Raw genomic sequence first — 18,547 nt, 5'->3', positions numbered from 1 at the left:
CCTTAGTCACTAGGGGATGTTGGTCTACAAGGGCATCCTTAAACTTCAGGACTGATGGCAGAATAACATGGTTGTTAGTTGCTCAGGCTCCAGGTTTAAATCCTGGTATCCCATTACTAGCTATTTGATCTGGGGTTAGGTTTGAAACATTTTTACATCTTTGAGTCTCAGTTTCATCATCCATAAGGGGGAATAATAATCAGAGTTGTGATGAGAAATAAAGATTGTATATGAGAAGCCCTTGGCCCCATGCTCAATGCACATGGGCCACACAATTGCTGTCAGGCACCCATGACGTGCTCTTGAATCACTGGCCCGTGGGGCTGTCAGCACCCCTGGTCAGGATCCCCACCCACAGCAGGCAGAAGGTGGAGGTGAGAGGCTCAGTGTCAAAGTTCCCAGTTTCCCTTCCTCCCAGCCACTGGTTTCTGAGCTCCTGGAGAAAGACCACAAAGCCTTTGTGGAATGTCAGGGAATCCTTTCTGCTCCCCCCACCCAGCGTGCTTTGCAAAACTTGGGGGAAGGATCATGCACTGGGTTCTTCACAGTTTCCTGCTTTGCCTCTTGCCTGCTCTAAATCACCCTCCCCACAAATATAACAAATAATCACAAATGCAGTGACTAAAAACACACACATTTATTTCACACTTCTGGAGCTCAGAAGTCCACGATTTACCTCACGGAGCTAAAGTCAAGGTGTGGGCAGTGCTGGAGCTCTGGAGAAGAATCCGTTTCCTTGCCTTTTCCAGTGGGCTGCCTGCTTTCCTGGACTGGGTGTGCATCTTCCCAGCCAGCAGGCAGCATCTTCAAATCTCTCTCTAGATCTGAGTTCCTGCTTTCTCCTCGTATCTCCTGACCCTGGTCCTCCTGTCACCCTTTTAAGGTCCTCAAGGACACTTGTTAGTTACACAGGGCCCCCCAGACAATCTGAGATGATCATTCTGGGTCTTTAATGTAATCCCATCTGAAAATTCTTTTTTGCCCTCTAAGGTAACATATTCACAGGTTCTGGGGAATTAGGGTGTAGAGATCTTCTGGGGAGCCCTTATTCTGTCTACCATAGGCAGGCATTCATTCTTGGGTCCAATAGCGAGTGGATCTTGTCATGAAATCTGAGAATTTTACAATCTTTTTTTTTTTTTTTTGAGACAGAGCCTCAAGCTGTCACCCTGGGTAGAGTGTCATGGCATCACAGCTTACAGCAACCTCCAACTCCTGGGCTCAAGCGAGTCTCCTGCCTCTGCCTCCCAAGTAGCTGGGATTATAGGCGCCTGCCACAACGCCCGGCTAATTTTTTTTTTTTTTTTTTGGTTGCAGCCGTCATTGTTGTTTGGTGGGCCCCAGCTGGATTCAAACCTGCCAGCTCAGGTGTATGTGGCTGGCGCCTTAGCCGCTTGAGCCGCAGACACCGAGCCATTACAATCTTATGGAACAACTAAAACTGTGGCTTATGTTTTATCATGTTGCTAGGAAATAGTGGTTTTGATAATTTAATCACATTCCTGAAAGTTGATTAAAATTGGGGGGTGGACTGCTCAACTGCTCTTAGGCCTCTTATAATTACTGAATCTCTCCCTTTCCCCCTTTTCATTACTGCCTCGAGCGGGGCCCCGTCATCCCAGCCTAGACTGCTGCAGTGGCCTCCTCACTGGCATCCTGGCTTCCATTCTTGCCTGCTCCAAATCACTGTCCCCACAGCGGTCAGGTGGATACTTTATAGTGTGTGCCTCTGACCGCAGTGGTAATTTCTCTATCTAAAACTCATTCCTGGCTGCCCATTTCTATTAGAATGAAGTCCCAACAAGCCCTACCAGACTTCCGTGAAGGGCCTTTGCTTACTCTCTGGCCTTGTCACTCACCTATCCCTGCTAGTGAAATGTTCCAACCAGCATATGTTCTGGTTTTGGTTTGCCCAGGATTGTTCTGCTTTTAGCACTGAAATACCTCCTGTAATCTCCCATGCCTATCATGGGTAAGCATGTGATCAGAGCTCACTACTCACTTCTTCTTTTTTTTTTTTGGCAGTTTCTGGCTGGGACTGGGTTTGAACCTGCCACCTCCAGCATATGGGGCTGGTGCCCTACTCCTTTGAGCCACAGGCGCTGCCCTTCATTTTTTTTCTCACCCTTGGTAGAGTGCTGTGGCGTCACAACTCACAGCAATCTCCAGCTCTTGGGCATAGGCGATTCTCCTGCCTCAGCCTCCCAACTAGTTGGGACTACAGGCGCCTGCCACAACACCCAGCTATTTTTTGTTGCAGTTTGGCCAGGGCTGGGTTCGAACCCGCCGCCCTCGATATATGAGGCCAGTGAATGAGCTACAGGCACCACCCTCACTACTCACTTCTTAAAGCAGAGAGCCCAGGCCACCTGCAGCCACCAGGCCCATGCTAGGTTGGAGACCTGCTAGGCTGCTCCTTCCTCAGGGAGACTGTGGTTGCCCCTGAGCTCCCCGTGTCCTCCTGTGACCAGGCCTTGCTGGGCTGGGAAAGGCTGCTCTTAGGGGGCCCCATCCTCCATCTGCAGCTGGGGCCTTGAAGACCTACGCAACCCCTCTGTGGAGGATCAGAGAACGATGTGATTAGGGTTTCATGACTTACTGGGAGCCCCCCAAAGGCCTGGCCAGCCTGGCTAGTGGAGATATGTCTATAGATCCCTGGGGGAAAGGGGCAGTTCCCAGAGAGTCTGGGAACCCACAGGGGAGGCACAAATCAAGAATCCAAGGGCTTGGTAGGTGGGGGGAAGGAGGTTTATTGCTGTTGTAGGGATTTGCTGCCATGGCTCCGAAGGACAAATCACAGCTGCATTTTCTGTAGAAACAGAGAACAGTGTGAGGGACCTGGGACATACCACCTTCTGGGAGTACAGGCTCTGTGTGAGGGTAGGTCTGAGGAGGCACAGCCCTCAGCCTTGACAAGCTAGACTTGTCCCTGACCAAGGGGTCTCAGAACACAAGTGGTCCCCAGTGGAAAGCCACCAGCCCAGGTGTCCCTCTGTGTCCCCACCCTCAAGAGGACAAATGGCCATTCACACCACCCCCTCTCTTCTGCTGGGCTCTGCTCTCAGGGGGCCACGTTTCAGTTTTGGGGTGGAAACATAAGTATTTGCTGAAGGCAGTGGATGAACGGATGGAGGGGTTCATGGCTGTTTCTTTCACTGCACTCAAGTCCAGGCACCCAGGTGAATTATGAGGAAGGGAGTGAATGTGTGACTAAGGGTACAAGCCAATCACTGACTGAACAAGTGAATGAGTGAACGGACGGATGGATGAAGGAGCGGATGTGGGCAGGGAGGGGTGCGGAGGCAGCACCCACCTGGTTGATCCAGTCATTGTAGGCGGACACCCGGGTGAAGACTGTGGGCTTCTTCCGGGTGTTGCAGCCCAGCCCCGAGCCAAAGCTGACAATGCCGCGGACCTCCCAGGATCCATTCTCAGCCTGGCAGTTCAGCGGGCCACCGGAGTCCCCCTGCACCAGACCAGGGGGGCATCAGCAGGCAGGCTGCCCCAGAGGCAGCCTTGGGAAGCAAGGGTAGGCTGGGGGTGTGGTGGGCCAGCTTCTCAGCCTTGTAAGTTCCTATTTTGGCCTCATTCTGCCGCTGGTGAAAGAGGCAGAGGAAATATGGTTCGGAACTGCCTTGGCCTCATCATGGGAGGTCCTGGGGGCAGTTGGACTGGTTTCTGGTTTGCTGTAATCATGGTGCTAACCTAGTGTGTGCCTCAGTTTCCCTAGATATTCAGGTCACCGTGTCTAAGAGTCTGTGAGCTGTCCAGAGAGGTGAGGATGCTGTGAGCTATGTTGGAGGCCGAGGAAAGTAAGGACAGCAGATGGGAGTGGCAAGAGTGTTTGGAAACAGTCCCTGTTTCATGATTCAGTGGCAGACTCCCGAAGTCTCCTGTCTCTCTGGTCTGGTGGAGCTAATGGCGGGAAGTCACATGTGTAGAGACTTCAGTGAAGCCTCTTCTATGTCCTTTAGACTTGCTTAGTGCTTGCAGCAACCCTGTGAAGTGGTTACTATAGCTCCATTTTATTGATGGGAAAACAGGTTCAGAGAGGTTCAGCATCATTCCTAAGATTACAGAGCTAGGCTAGGGCGGCGCCTGTGGCTCAAGGAGTAGGGCGCCGGTCCCATATGCCAGAGGTGGCGGGTTCAAACCCAGCCCCGGCCAAAAACCACAAAAACAAAACAAAAAAAAAGATTACAGAGCTAATGTGTAGTAAGTGGTGAGAGGTGGACTTGAACTCAGATACTCACGTGCAGCTCTGACACTCTCATGACAGTGCAGGGGAGAGGGGTGGGTTGGGGTGACTGGTTCCCTCTAAGCATGCTGGGCCCAGCCGGGACTCAGTCTCCTCTCTGGGAAAGGGTTTGCTCAGTCACATGCCCTTTTGCCTTTGTCTACTCTGCCACCTGGAGTAGGGACAGGGGGGAGGGCCTGGCCACTCACATTGCAGGCTGAGATGACGCCATCGCCCCCGGCGCACACCATGCTCTTGGTCACCCTGAAGCTCCACCAGTCTGGCTGGCTGCACGTGGCGTGATCCACCACCGGCTGCAGGCCCTGCTGCAGCTCGTCGGCAATGGGGCCATTGGCTGGAGATAGAGTAGGTGGTGACCAGGGAGGTCCCAGCCCACCCCAGCCTGGCCTGCCTGGGGCCTTCAGGGGGCAGAGGGGTGGGACAGGATGCAGGGGAGCTGTGAGAACCACACACATGCCCTCCAGGCCTCTGAGTGGGGAAGGGGAGTCCTCAAGGAGTAACTGTTGAGATGTCTTTACATTGGGTTGGGGGGCGGGGTTGTCATTCTTTTCCTATAGGTCTCTGCCTTTAGTGTCACACATTAAAAGGTCTTTCTCCCCCCCAAATCGTCTAAATATTGAGCTGCATTTTCCTCCAAGTCTCCTGTAGTTTCATTTATTTGCATTTAACTTTTAATTGAGCATGGTGTATCATGGGGTCTACCCCCCAGGCCCACGTAGGTTTGTTTTAGATTATTTATACCGCATTTACTCTGAGCCAAGCCCTATTCTATGCACTTGACAATTTTTTTTTTTTTTTTTTTGAGACAGAGTCTCACTTTATTACCCTTGGTAGAGGGCCATGGTGTAGCAGCTCACAGCAACCTCAAACTCTTGGGCTCAAGCGATTCTCTTGCCTTAGCTGGGACTAAAGGTGCCCACTACAAGGCTCAGCTTTTTTTAGAGATGAGTTCTTGCTCTGGCTCAGGCTGGTCTTGAACCTGGAGCTCAGGCAGTCCATCTGCCTTGGCCTCCCAGAGTATGAGGATTACAGCTGTGAGCCACCAGTCCCGGCCCTAATTTTTTTTTTTTTTGAGACTGGTTCTGACTCTTGCCTAGGCTAAATCGTAGTGGCATGATCATAGCTCATTGCAATCTCACATACCTGGCCTCAAGTGATCCTCCTGCTTCAGCTCCCAAACTCCTGGGATTACAGGTGTGAATCACTGTGCCCAGCCAGACAAATTCTAATCCATTTAATCCTTGCAACAAACCCCTCATATGTGCTCATTACAGTGTCTGTCACAGGGTATGTACTTAATAAATATTAGCGGTTATTACAAAGTTTACAAAGATGTGAAAGTGTTTAGGCAAAAAGGAAAAGTGGTGGGCAAATTTAGGTGGTCGGCCGTTTCTTCCAGGAAGCTGTTGGGATTTTCCAGGGGCTGTACTCACTCCAGAGGCGGCCCCAGCCTGTGACATAGCAGGGGAAGTCCTGGGGCAGCAGAGAGCCCTCCTCCGGCAGGCAGGCCACCTGGATGGTGTCACTCAGCTCCACGTGCTCTGCTAGCTTGATGAGGGCAATGTCATTGCTGGAATCCAAAGCGGAGAGTTGTAGTGGGCAGAAGGGCCCTGACCCCACAAGCCCACACTAAGAGGCTCAGGCCTGGAGTTGGGAGTCAGGCGAAGTTGCCCAGGGGCCCTCCATAGACATCCCGGTCACCAGCTCCTTATTGGCCTTTGCGGATGTCAGAGGACAAGTCAAAGGACAAGTCACTCGCTGACTAACATGATCCCCTGCCCTGTTTGATTTAGCTTTTTTCTCTGTGTGTGTCACCACATCGTGAAGGGGTTAAAGGGAGACTGGGGCAGAAGTATTCAGAACCTGCAGGATTAGAAATGCAGCTATAGCTTCATGGGAAATAGCAGTGTTAAAAGAGTGGCTCTTGCAGATGCCACTTTAAATATTTTCTTTTTTTTTTTTTGAGACAGAGCCTCAAGCTGTTGCCCTGGGTAGAGTGCTGTGGCATCACAGCTCACAGCAACCTCCAACTCCTGGGCTCAAGTGAGTCTCCTGCCTCCACCTCCCAAGTAGCTGGGACTACAGGCGCCTGCTACAATGCCCGGCTATTTATTGGTTGCAGCCATCATTGTTGTTTGGTGGGCCCGGGCTGGATTCGAACCTGCCAGCTCAGGTGTATGTGGCTGGTGCCTTAGCCGCTTGAGCCACAGGCGCTGAACCACTTTAAATATTTTCACATTACACGAATGAGAGCTGGCAATCTTGGAGAGGTTTAGCACTGGGCTGTGTGACCTGGGACATATGCCTTAACTTCTCTGAGTCTTGGTTCTTTGTCCAGGGCTGTTGTGAGGATTAAATAAGAAATGGCATATCAAGTGCCTATTGCAATGTGTGCATACAGTGGGCACTCAGTAAAGGTGAGTCCTGGTCTAGCCTCTGGAAAGACACTGTGAGGAATTCAGGGTTCTTACTCCTGTGTAACTTCCAGAGGCCCTTGCCCAGTGAGGGGAAGCAGGGGCTGTCCTCTCCATCCATCATGTGCCATTTTGTGTAAGACAGTCACCCACCACTGTCCAGGGCGAGGATGGGGAGTCCAGGCTGTAGAGAGAGGGGACAGGCTCTGCAGCTGTCTCGGGGACCCCTCCTTCTGTGGCGTCCTAGGGGCCGTGAGATGGTCAGCTGGGCACTCACCGCACCAGGAGGGAGTTCCACTTCTCATGGACGTGGATGGTGTCCACTGCCACAATCAGGGAGCCCTCCTCGTCTGGCACCTCCAGGTTGTTCTTTCCCAGGGCCACACGGTAGGTTCGGGAATTGCTGCGCAGAGCAAGGGAACCGGTCAGGGTGGCCTCCTTCTCCCCGCAGCCAGCGGGGTAAGGGTAGATAGAGAAGGAACTGGGGCGTTAGTGACTGAGCCCTGTGGCCACCTTGGGACTCAGTGGGGGGAAGGGAGTGTCTGTCCCCACTGTCCCTTCCCAGAATGAAAGGAAAGGACCCAGGGCTGGGAGTTAAGGGACTTGGGTTCATGTTGTGGTCTTGTCACTGCTAGTCGGGAAGCCCGTGCCTCAGTCCCCCTCTCTGTAAAGTGGAGTTAATATGGAAATTACCTCCCAGGGCTGCCGTGAGAATAAAGGAATCCAAGCTCCCACCGCTTCATGCCCACATTATTGTGACAGCCTCCTAACTGCCTCCCTGCTTCTACTCTGGCCTCCCTCCCCTCTATTCTGAACCCAGCAGTGTGTCCCAAAGGTCGCCATAAATAGGAAAAATTAATAAACTCAAATCAAGTATTTTATATTTTCAATGTTTATATATCAACCTGTAGAGAAATATTTTGTAAGATTTTCTAATGAATATTTTGTAAATAAAGGCACGTTTAGCTACAATTTTCCACTTCTCTGTGTATGGTAACTACCTTTAGGACACTGCATAAGTCAGCCTACAACCTCTTTTGCTCAGAAACCCTTCTGATAGCTCTCTCTCTCTCAAAGTCAAAGCCAAGTCCTTTCACTGCCTTGTGTAATTGAGCACCTGTCCCCTTTCTAACCACTTCCTCTGGCTCTTCCCTGGCACACCCTGTTCCTGTCACACCAGCTCCCTTTTTATTTTTCAACTGGACCAAGTAGGTCCATCCTCCAGGCCTCCGCACTGGCTGTTCCCTCCACCTAGAACACCCTTCCCTCAGATGTGTGGCTTCTTCCCTCACTCCTTTCAGGTCTTTGCTCAAGTATCCCCTTCCAAAGAGGTCCCTCTGGCCAGGCCATTTAACATAGAACTCTCTTGTTCTTTTTATCCCCTCTTCTGACCTTTTTTTTGACAGAGTCTCACTTTGTTGCCCTTGGTAGAGTACAGTGGTGTCATAGCTCACAGCAACCTCAAACTCTTGGGCTCAAGCGATTCTCTTGCCTCAGCCTCCCAAGTAGCTGGGACTACAGGCACCTGCCACAGTGCCTGGCTATTTTTAGAGATAGGGTCTGGTCTTGCACTGGTTCAGGATGGTCTTGAACTCGTGAGCTCAAGCATCTACCTGCCTTGGCCTCCCAGAGTGCTAGGATTAATGACCTTATTTTTCTTCAATACCACTCAATATATCATCTATTTACTTAATTGTGTGTTGCATTGCCTTTCACTGGAATATGAGCTCCCTGAGGGTACGGACACTTCATTGCTGTGTTCCCTGGCACATACTAGGTGCTCGAGAAATACTAGTTGCCTGAATAAATGAACTGAACCGAGTTACTGGATTGTAAGCAGTGTGTTTAGCCCAGTGCCTGGAGGGTATAGTAGGTGCTCAGTAAAGGCAGCTTATCAGACTCCTGCCCCAGGGTGACTGCTGGGGCTTTGGGACATTGTCCACACTCACCTAATGCAGTGGGCAGCCGTGAGGACAAAGTTGCTGGCGATCAAGGTGCCACCACATGTGTGCCTCCAAGTGTCATCCTTGAGGTACTGGAGGGAGATCTGCAGGAGGGTGGGGAAGAGCCGGGTGTCAGGCCATAGGTCCCCAGGCCCCCTAACCTCCCCTTTCCTTCCTGCTACCGCAGCAGAGTGCTTACCTGCCAGGGCCAGCTGTGGGGAATGGCATTCTCTCCTCCTACCACCCGGGCCGATAGGTTGGGCAGGAAGCTGGGAACTCCGCAGCTGGAGGCTGGGGAAGACAGGAGAGGTGACAGTGAATGGGGCTGGTGGGGTGGGCAGGTAAAAAGAGCACAGCCTTTGGGGCTGGGCAGACACGAGTTCTTATTTTACTATGTGACTTTGGGAAGTCCCCTAGCTCTCTGGGCCTCAGCTTCTCTTTCTGTGAAATGGGAAGACTAGCACTAACCTGGTGAGTTTGCCCTGAGGACTAAATTAGACAGCTTATATAATGAGTTTAGCAAAAAAAACAATACAGAGATGATGCTTAGTATATTGAGAGAACTAAAAAGATGGCTGGCAGGAGTGTGAATGCCTGAATACACCTGTACTTTTGCTCTTCAGTTCCTTTTTAGGCCACCAGATAATAGCAGGGTGTGTGTGTATGTGTGTGCGAGCATGTGTGGGAGCCTTAAACCCACAGAATTTCAGACTGTCGTAGCCAGGAAGCTGTGTGGAGTGGTCAGGATACTGAGCCTCACTGAGCTTCAATGTTCTCACCTATAAAATGGGGATATTAATGACCCTACCTCTCAAGGTTGTTTTGAGGATGAAATTAAGTCCTGCAGATAAAGGGTTAGCACAGTGCCCGGTACATCATAAACACACAATAAACAGCAGTTGCTATTATTATTGTTGTTGTTAGCTGGAAGGACTCTTAATCAAGCGCTCTCATTTGCCAAAAAAGCCAAGGAGATTTAGAGAGGCAAAGTGATTTGCCTGCAGAGAGTGAGTGAGTGACATTTAAGCCCAGTCCCTTGGCTCTGAATATGAGAGAACATCACCAAAATGAGGGAGCAGAGAATCCCCAAGGGGGAGATGCTGCTGGGAAAGGCAGGCCTGATGGTCCCGGGAATGAATGCAGATGGCAGTCTGCTGCGGACATCCCCGCCCCGTGCTCGGAGCTTTCCACACCCCATTGCTAATCCTCTCCTGACCTGGCAGGTCAGATCATCATCCCTATTTTGCAGATGTGGAAGCAGAATTGCCAAGCAGGAAGAGACTTGTCTGACACCAGCTGGTCAGTAGCACCTGAACCCACAGTGGACCACAAAGAGCCTTTCCCGGAGACAGGAGGGCTCCCTGGTCCTGTCTTTGTCCCCACAGGCCACCCCATAGCTTACCGCAGGCCAGGAGCGCAGTGAGGACGGTGATGCCCAACATGGTGTGGGTGCTCAGGACCGACTGGCCATCAGGCGGACAGAGGGACTCTTATAGGCAGGAGGGGGAGAACCTCCGGTCAAGGCTAAGCCTGAACCTGGAGAGAAACCTGTTCTGATAAAGCTTTTTCCCTGACCTTGGGTGGTTGCTGTTTAATTTGGATAAGAGATGGGCTTTGCTCAGAAGCATGGATTTTCCAAATATCCTGAGACAGAGTAAATTCTGAGGTGTAGTGCTTTTTTGACAACACCCCACTCCCTGGCTTGTAATGTGTTCTCATTGTCTTTCCCTACTTTATTCTTTTTCGTTATTTATTGCTATTTATTGAGCACCTATTATGTGCTGGGCATTGTGCTCAACAGTTCTTCCATTATCCTACCCAGTTCTTCCAACAACACAAAGTAGATGCTATTATCTTCTCTCTCTCTCTTTTTTATCTTCTTTTCTTCTCTTTCTTTCTTTTTTTTTTTTTTTGAGACAAAGTCTCACTCTGTTGCCCAGGCTAGAGTTCTGTGGCATCAGCCTAGTTCACAGCAACTTCAAACTTCTGGGTTTAAGCGATTCTCCTGCCTCAGCAACCTGAGTAGCTGAGACTACAGGCACCCACACAACACCTGGCTAATTTTTCTATTTTTAGTAGAGACAGGGGCTTCACTCTTGCTCAGGATGGTCTTGAACTCCTGAGCCAGGCGATCCACCTGCCTCGGCCTCCCAGACTGCTAGGATTACAGATGTGAGCCACCACACCCAGCCTTATTATTTTCTCTTTAAAGATGGTTAGTGGTAGAGACTCAGAGGGTAAGTGACCATCCAGGGTCAAACAGTTGGGCAGCAATAGAGGCTGGCTTTGAAGCAGATGCTTCTAACACCAGTCTGAGGCTTCTGACACCCGAAATGTGCTGCTTCCCTCTCTGTTGTTGGGCTGCTTCCTGACTTTGCCCTTCTCCTTCATTCACCTGGCATCATTCTGCTCTCCTGCCCCTATTCCCAGGGTTGTGGGTGGGGCCAGAGGCTCAGGAGTAAGTGCTTGGGGGTTGACCAAATTTCTTCCTGGAGCCAGGTTAGTTGTTGGCCCCTCAGTTTCCCAGTCTCTATAATGGGTTGATAATATCAGATGGAGGCTCAGGCTCTTTTCAGTGCTGAGATTCTGTGACTTGACAGTCACGTTCAGTGGCACATCTGAATTTGTGGCACTTGGGGTAGGTCCAAAGCACTGAGTGACAAAAGTTCTATCCAGAGCTGCCAGCATTTTGGGATCAGCCCATCCCCTGGAGCATTTGATTTAATCCATTATGTAGGGGTGAGGGAGGATTCTTTTTTTTTTTTTTTTACCCACTGAGTCACAGGCGCTGCCCGTGAAGGAAGATTCTAACTTATATAGTTTCATGTAGCTTAAATTCTTTTTTAAAAACAAGAATACATTATTTTGGTAATATAAAAATCATTAAGTTTAATTTAAAAAAATGATGCAGACCAGGCATGGTGGCTCATGCCTGTAATCCCAGTACTTTGGGAGGCTGAAGTGGGAGGATTATTTGAGGCCAGGAGTTCAAGACCAGGCTGGCTGACATAGTGAGGCCCTGTCTCTACGAAAATAAAGAAATAAATAAAATAAATAATAAAAATTAGGTGGGTATGGTGGTGCACATCTGTAGTCCTAGCTACTTGGAAGACTGAGGTGGAGGATTGCTTGAACCCAGGAATTTGAGGTTAGACTGAGCTATGATGGTGCCACTGCACTCCAGGCTGGGTGACAGAGTATGACTTTGTCTTTAAAAGAAGTCAATGAATAAAAATAAAAAGATACAGAGAAGGGGAGTGTAAGTGTGTGTGTGTGTGTGTGTGTGTGTGTGTGATCTCAGTCCTTAGTCCTGGGTCTTTGGTGGACCTCAGGCCATGGGGACTTTTTCTTTTCTTTTCTTCTCTCTCTCTCTTTTTTTTTTTTTAAAGGAGAGGCCAGGAAAGGTAACATGGGGACTTCTCTGTTCCGTTTTAGAGGCTGGTCCTGATATAGGGGTCAGTGACTACTGCCCAATCCACCTCAGACTCTGACCTATTGGTTGCTATACCCTGCCAAAATCACCTTGGCCTGGGGACTGACACCACAGGCAGAGATGTGGACTGAGTGAGGTGACAGGTCTTGGGAGTTAGCAGGGTCTGGGCACAGAGGCGGGAGGTCTGTTCTGTCTTAGTCAGTGACCGGCTGGAGGCCCCCAGACCCTGGGCATCCTCATTGAGCCTCAGTTTCCTTCATCAAATCCCTCGATCAACCTGGGAAAAGGACTAACTGGGCTTCACGTGGGGGCTTATCAATTCACACTCAGCTATAGCACTCTCTTAGCACACATCTCAGCCGCGTGTGCAGGCCCATGGATGAACACACCAGCATACAGGGAGAGGAACACCACACGTTCCATATCCTCAGACACGCACACACCAGTTGTACATATAAAGCATTCAGTTACATACAGAGACATGCAGAGCCGTGTACACAAACACATACAGCCATAAATGCATTGGTAGCGAGACACCACATAAAGAATTATTACTGTTACTGTTATTATTTTGAATGTTCACAGAGAAACAGACTTTTTTGGAGGGAGGTTGCTGGCTGCTCTCAAAGGTGCAGATAGCATCAGTTTTAGGGGAGCTTCCTTGTTTTGGGACATTGCAAGGGGTCCTTAATGAACAGCAGCACTGAACAATTGTTTCTGGAGAAAACAGATCATCTTTTTTTTTTTTTTTTTTGAGACAGAGTCTTGCTTTGTTGCCATTGGTAGAGTGCTGTGGAATCACAGCTCACAGCAGACTCTCAGGCTCAAGTGATTCTCTTGCCTCAGCCTCCCCTTTAGCTGGAACTATAGGCACCTGCCACAACACCTGGCTATTTTTAGAGACAGGGTCTCACTCTAGTCCAGGCTGGTCTCAAATTCGTGAGCTCAGGTGACCTGCCCGCTTTGGCCTCCCAGAGTGCTGGGATTATAGATGTGAGCCACCGTGCCCGGCAACTGAGGTCTTGATCTGCTTCAGATGCTGAAGATGGCACGCTGAGTGCTTTGCTTGGGGTTGGACTACACCCATGAAGGAGGGAAAAACCAGCACTATTGCTTCCCAGCTGTGTGACCTTGTGCTAGCAGCTCAACCTCTCTGGGCTTCTGCTCCCTCTTCTATGAAGTGGGGGTAAAAGTGGTACCTGCCTCCTACGGCTGCTGGGAGAAGTGCCGGTACCTAGTAAGCACAAGGTGAATGTTTGCTGTTCTATTACTACTGTTAGCATCTGGTTCTTACGAGAAGGCTTGAGACCAACCCTGGCCGTGGGGTACTTTTGCCTTCCCGGCTCCTTCCTCCAACAACAAATATTAAAATTATGCTTTATGACTGTGTGGGTGTAAAGATGAATCGAATCCAGTTTGGAGCCTATTCATTTTTTCCCTATTGATTTTGAAGAAATGAACACTTTTTTTTTTTTTTTTTTGTAGAGACAGAGTCTCACTTTATCACTCTTGGTAGAGTGCCCTGGCATCACACAGCTCAAAGCAACCTCCAACTCCTGGGCTTAGGCAATTCTTTTGCCTCAGCCTCCCGAGTAGCTGGGACTACAGGCACCCACTATTTTTTTGTTGCAGTTTGGCCGGGGCCGGGTTTGAACCTGCCACCCTCAGTATATGGGGCTGGCGCCCTACCCACTGAGCACAGGCAACGCCTGAAATGAACACATTTTTTTTGATCCTTGAAGGTACCACAGGCTCCTGGCACTGTGCCCACTGTCCCCAGTGGATGAGTAGGCCCTGGCTGTGGCCCCTCCTCATGTGAGTTTATATACGAAGGGCTGCGAGAGTGAGTTTAGTGTATGTTCTGCAGATTACCCTGAACCCCTGCCGTTGGCCCTGTAGATGCCTTCAGCTGTGCCCCAGGACAGCCAGGAGAAAGTTGTTCTTGCTGGGAAAACTAGGCAGAGGCAGGAGCTGCCTCTGGCATGTGCATGGCTGGTGCCAGCCCCTCTGGCCCTGGCCCTGATGCAGAGAGCAGCCAGGCAAAGGATGCTTTTACCCCAGTGGCCCAAACTGCCTAGTTGCCATGGTGATGCTAGGTGGGCTGACCTGTTTTTCTAACCAAGGTTGAAGGAGCAGACCCAGGGGGCTTGTAGGTATCTGCAGAGGGAAGCCCTGAGGGAGTGAGGTTCCTGTGATCGTAATGGTGGGGTCTTGGAGTTGGATTAAATTGAGTGTTTAAAGATGTGACTGTTTTGTTTGCCCAGAGTGTGAGGCACTGACATACTACACACAGAAAGCATCCATTCACGGGCAGCACCCATGGCTCAGTAGGTAGGGCACTGGCCCTATATACTGAGGGTGGCGGGTTCAAACCTGGCCCTGGCCAACCTGCAACAAAAAATAGCCGGGTGTTGTGGCAGGTGCCTGTAGTCCCAGCTACTCGGGAGTCTGAGGCAAGAGAATCGCCTAAGCCCAGGAACTGGAAGTTGCTGTAAGCCGTGACGCCAAGGCACTCTACCCAGGACAATAAAGTGAGACTCTGTCTCTAAAGAAAAAGAAAAAAAGCAAGCATGCATTCATTCCTCACACATTCACTGAGCATGTACTATGCAGGCCCTGTGCTAGGATTGGGTCTACGAGTTAGTAAGACCTTGCTCAGCACTGTGGGCACTCCCTGCTGGTGAGGGTGGTAAGTGTGCCTTGGTGAGATGGGCCAAGGGATGGGAGCGCTGTGTGAGAAGAGGTTCCTTTGGAGTGGGGAGCTTGATGCACGTGGAGACAGGATTCCTTCTTTACATTTACAAATTAATGTCCAAAATTAATTTGAGGACTTGAGGATGTGAACCCTCTTCATTCTGCTGAACCCTGGGATTTTCAGGGCCCAGAGTAGGGCCTCCCATGACCTGCAACCTCAGAGTCCCTGAGCCACTCAGGGCCAAACTGTGCTGGAAAAATAATCATAGGTGACTCAGCAAAAGCCAGGGTGGGGGTGGGGGGAGGGTGCCCTGGGGCCTCAGAGGGAGCAATGCCAAGGTGGGGTGAAATAGGGTGAGAGCCTGAGAAAAGCAGCAGGTGCTGCAGATTGAGCCCAAGTTTCCTGGCCCCTGGGATGGGATGCTCAGGTGGCAGCTGCTCTGTCTTGTGAGGCCTGCTAGAGAGTCAGCGAGGGGCTGGCAGGGCGTCTCAAAACCAGATGGAAGTAGTAGGCTTAGAGCGGGTTGGGAGGCTCAGCCAGTAGTTGGTGCTCAGCAAGGGGATGGTGTTCAGTGAGGAGCTGGGGGAGTCAGAAGGGGTTTGGTGGTTGGTGATAGGACCAGGAGTCTGTGCAGGGAGGTTTTAAGGAACCATCTTTCTTGGTCCTTGGATCACTCTGCACCTCTTGGTTCCTCAACCTGCTTCCTCTGCCAGGCTGGGAGCCCTGGTGGGCTGAGGCCTGTTGGTGGAGGGCCCTGGCACAGGACAGCTGGCCCTTGTCTCTTAGTTCCCATGTCCTGTGAGACCAGTGGGGCTTGAGCTTGGTAGCCAGAACAACCCCTTCCCTTCTAGCCCTTTTAGCATCCTTTTTGCCTTTTTTTGTTTTTTTGAGACAGAGTCTCATAATGTTGCCCTGGGTAGAGTGTTGTGGCGTTGCAGCTCACAGCTCACAGCAACCTCAAATCCTTGGGCTTAAGCGATTCTCTTGTCTCAGCCTCCCAAGTAGCTGGGACTACAGGCACCTGCCACAATGCCCAGCTATGTTTTGGTTGTAGTTGTCATTGTCGTTTGGCAGGCCTGGGCTGGGTTCCAACCCTCTAGTTCCTTTGTATGTGGGGCACCCTAGCCGCTGAGCTACAGGCGTGGAGCCTTGTGCCTTGTTCTTGAGGCTCCTTAGGGTAGGATGCTGGGGATTCTCATGTTCTTCCCTTGGGGGAGGGGTACTAAGAGGCTATGCATATAGAGATGGCCTGTCCAGGAAACGCACTTCCAGGACCCTGGCCTCCCCAGGCGGGGCGAGCGAAGAAGCCCGAGACTCCAAGGGCACCGGGCTGCTGTAGTACCAGCCATGGCCACCCGGGGGCAGCCACGGCCAGCCCAATCCCAAACTCTGGCTCCCTGACCCGACCTCTGGGTGTGCCCAGCGGGAGTGGGGGTGGGGCGCCCTACCTGGAACCATCGAGCTGGAGAGACCTCAGACCCCAGCCCACCCTCACACTGAGCAGATGGGGAGACTGAAACCCTATGGATGATCTGTTCAAAGCCACAGAGGGAGCTGCTGGTGTCCGTCCCACCCCAGGGGGTTTTCTCACCCTGCTCGAAACTTTGGGCGTCTTTGTGAGTGGCAGGGGTCCCCTGCGGAGCTGTAGGGTGCGGCAATCCAGAACCCGCCCGGCGTCTTGATGCCAGTCCCGGTCACAGTGTTGTGCGCTACGCCCCGAGGAGGGGCAGCCCCCTCTCTCTGCTCGAGGCTGGGTTGGTGGAGGATCCTGCTGCCCCACTCACCGGTCTGCCTCTGGGAGACTGTGCAGCCTCCCCGTTCTTAACTGCAAAAGAGGAATAACTCACCCCCTTCATGGCTGGTTGTATTTAAATAAATTAATCTATGCAAAGCGCTAGCCTAGTGCCTGGTGACAGCGTGTGGGCATCAAACTCCAGCCTCTCTCATGGGGAATCCCCACCTTCTCCCAGGCTCTGACATGACCATCCCAGCACCCGGTGGACCTTGCCCACGTCCTCCCCTTCCCCGCTATCAAGAACCACACACACATAAGAATATAGAATTTTATCTTGTTTTAGTTAAAAAAAATAATCGTACCACTGAATGAAGAAGTAGCTTTTTTTGGGGGGGCGGGTAAGGTGAGAAGGGAAAAAAAAATAGCAAAAGCCAAAAGAAAATTTTATATTTATCTGTATAAACATATCTGCTAAGGCAAACGCAATCCAGGGCCAAGGCTGCCGTGCTGGGCTCGGTACCTTCTAAGTCCTGCAGATTCTAAGGCCAAAAAAATAAAACCTCTGCAAGTCCACCAGAGCTTCGTGGGCTCCTGGGGCATTTTACTAAAATAAAGAGTTATTGAGTTTAAAAAGCAGTGATGCTGTTATGACACACACTGAAAGTTGCATAACTGTGGCCTCGAGGGCCATGCACTGGTTTGGACTGGGTGATGGTCACAGCTTCACGACACAGCAATGGACACACACACACACACACACACACACACACACACACACACAAACAGGTGAGCAAGCACATGGACACATGTGCTGCGGCAGAACCGGACCGGTGGCATGGGGGGGTGGGTCCCCTTGCCTCCTTGGGGAGGGCATGGCAGGCAGATACCATTGCTGGTGACAAGGTGGTGACATCACTGGGGAAGGAATGTGTAGGAGGGCTGAGCAGGGGCCCCTCCCCTCTGCCCAGGGCATGCAAACACACATAAAGCACTTCTTGGACCCTTCTAGGAGAAGTAAGATGAAGCGCTGGCTTCCTCCCCTATGAAGGTGCCAAATCCTCCTCCCACCCCACTTTCTGCAGAGCCCCCTGCGCTCCTCAGGGTATTCTGGGGGCTTCCAGGTCTCTGCCTCTGGAGCCTTCCTTGCCATGATCGCATGGCACGCTTGGCAGAGGGTGGGCCTGTGAGGTAGATGGGCACAGCTGCCCCTCACCTTGCCTGGCTGGGCCCCAGAGACCTGGAGTCTCCATGTCAGCATGCAGTGTTCCCTTCACTGACACAGACCCCCCTCCCCCCCGCCCCCAGCAGACAGAGGAGGCAGAGGTGGGAGAAAAGGTTCTAGGGAAGGGGCCCCTCACATCCCACTCCATGGGGTGGCCACAGTTCTTTCCATCTCTGAGAGGCAGCAGTGCAGCCTGCTAGCTGAGGGCAGGTGGCCCCTGGGCATGGAGGGGTGTGTGTGGAGGGCAGAGCAGGGCTGGAGCAGTGCAGAGAAACAGGCAGCAGGGCAGCTGGGGTGGGAGAGCTGTAGGGACCGCCAGGGAGGGCCGGGCAGGGAGCCGGTGCTGGTGTGGTGGCCTCAGGAACAGTGGGAGGGAGCAGGGGGAGCTCTCAAGTGGCCCCTTTCACAGACGTTTTTAGTTTAGTAGTGGTCCCGTGAGACAGGGCAAGGATTCAGGCTCAGCCTCCCATGCACCCGCCCTTGCTCTCAGGCCTGGGCACTGGGGCCTGGTAGGGCGGTTGGCCACGGCCCTGCTACTTGAAGGTGGACTGCAGCTCCTTGAAGGCGGCCTTCCGCTGCTTCATCTCCTCTGCCTGCTTCTTCCTCTCCTCCTGCTCCGCCTTGATCTCCTCCTCAAAGCGGGTGGACTCATTGATGGCGTGGACCTGTGGGGACATTGGGGTGAGGGGTCAGAGCGAACCGGGGGTAGGAGGCTTTGGTGCTGTGTCTTCTGCCCTGAGGACCCTCCTGGCTCAGGCTTGTCCCACCAGGCAACATGTACAGCTCAGTCTCATCAGCCCTGGCCCTGGGCCAGGCATTCATTCACCTCTTGGAGCCTCAGTTTCTC

The 18,547-nt window shown here is 51.7% G+C and overlaps 2 protein-coding genes across 2 annotated transcripts in view; both read right to left on the bottom strand.

Moving 5' to 3' along the window:
* Window positions 1–2,737: 2,737 nt before the first annotated feature.
* On the bottom strand, window positions 2,738–17,628 carry CTRC (chymotrypsin C). Its single transcript, XM_053575530.1, has 10 exons — window positions 17,552–17,628; window positions 16,704–16,771; window positions 16,335–16,439; window positions 8,815–8,906; window positions 8,622–8,719; window positions 6,950–7,075; window positions 5,692–5,828; window positions 4,447–4,592; window positions 3,314–3,466; window positions 2,738–2,809 (listed from the first exon to the last, which is right to left on the bottom strand). The coding sequence occupies exons 1-10, from the start codon at window positions 17,626–17,628 to the stop codon at window positions 2,795–2,797; spliced, it is 1,017 nt and encodes a 338-aa protein (XP_053431505.1). The 3' UTR covers window positions 2,738–2,794.
* EFHD2 (EF-hand domain family member D2) overlaps window positions 16,801–18,547 on the bottom strand; it is a 16,010-nt gene continuing 14,263 nt past the window's right edge. The window contains exon 4 of the mRNA XM_053575342.1: window positions 16,801–18,365. Coding sequence (XP_053431317.1) covers window positions 18,234–18,365 — 132 coding nt within the window. The 3' untranslated portion in view covers window positions 16,801–18,233. The remainder of the gene's footprint in view (window positions 18,366–18,547) is intronic.

Source organism: Nycticebus coucang, chromosome 22, assembly GCF_027406575.1.
Source record: "Nycticebus coucang isolate mNycCou1 chromosome 22, mNycCou1.pri, whole genome shotgun sequence".
Lineage (NCBI taxonomy): Eukaryota > Metazoa > Chordata > Mammalia > Primates > Lorisidae > Nycticebus > Nycticebus coucang.
This window is presented reverse-complemented; position numbering and strand designations above follow the sequence as displayed.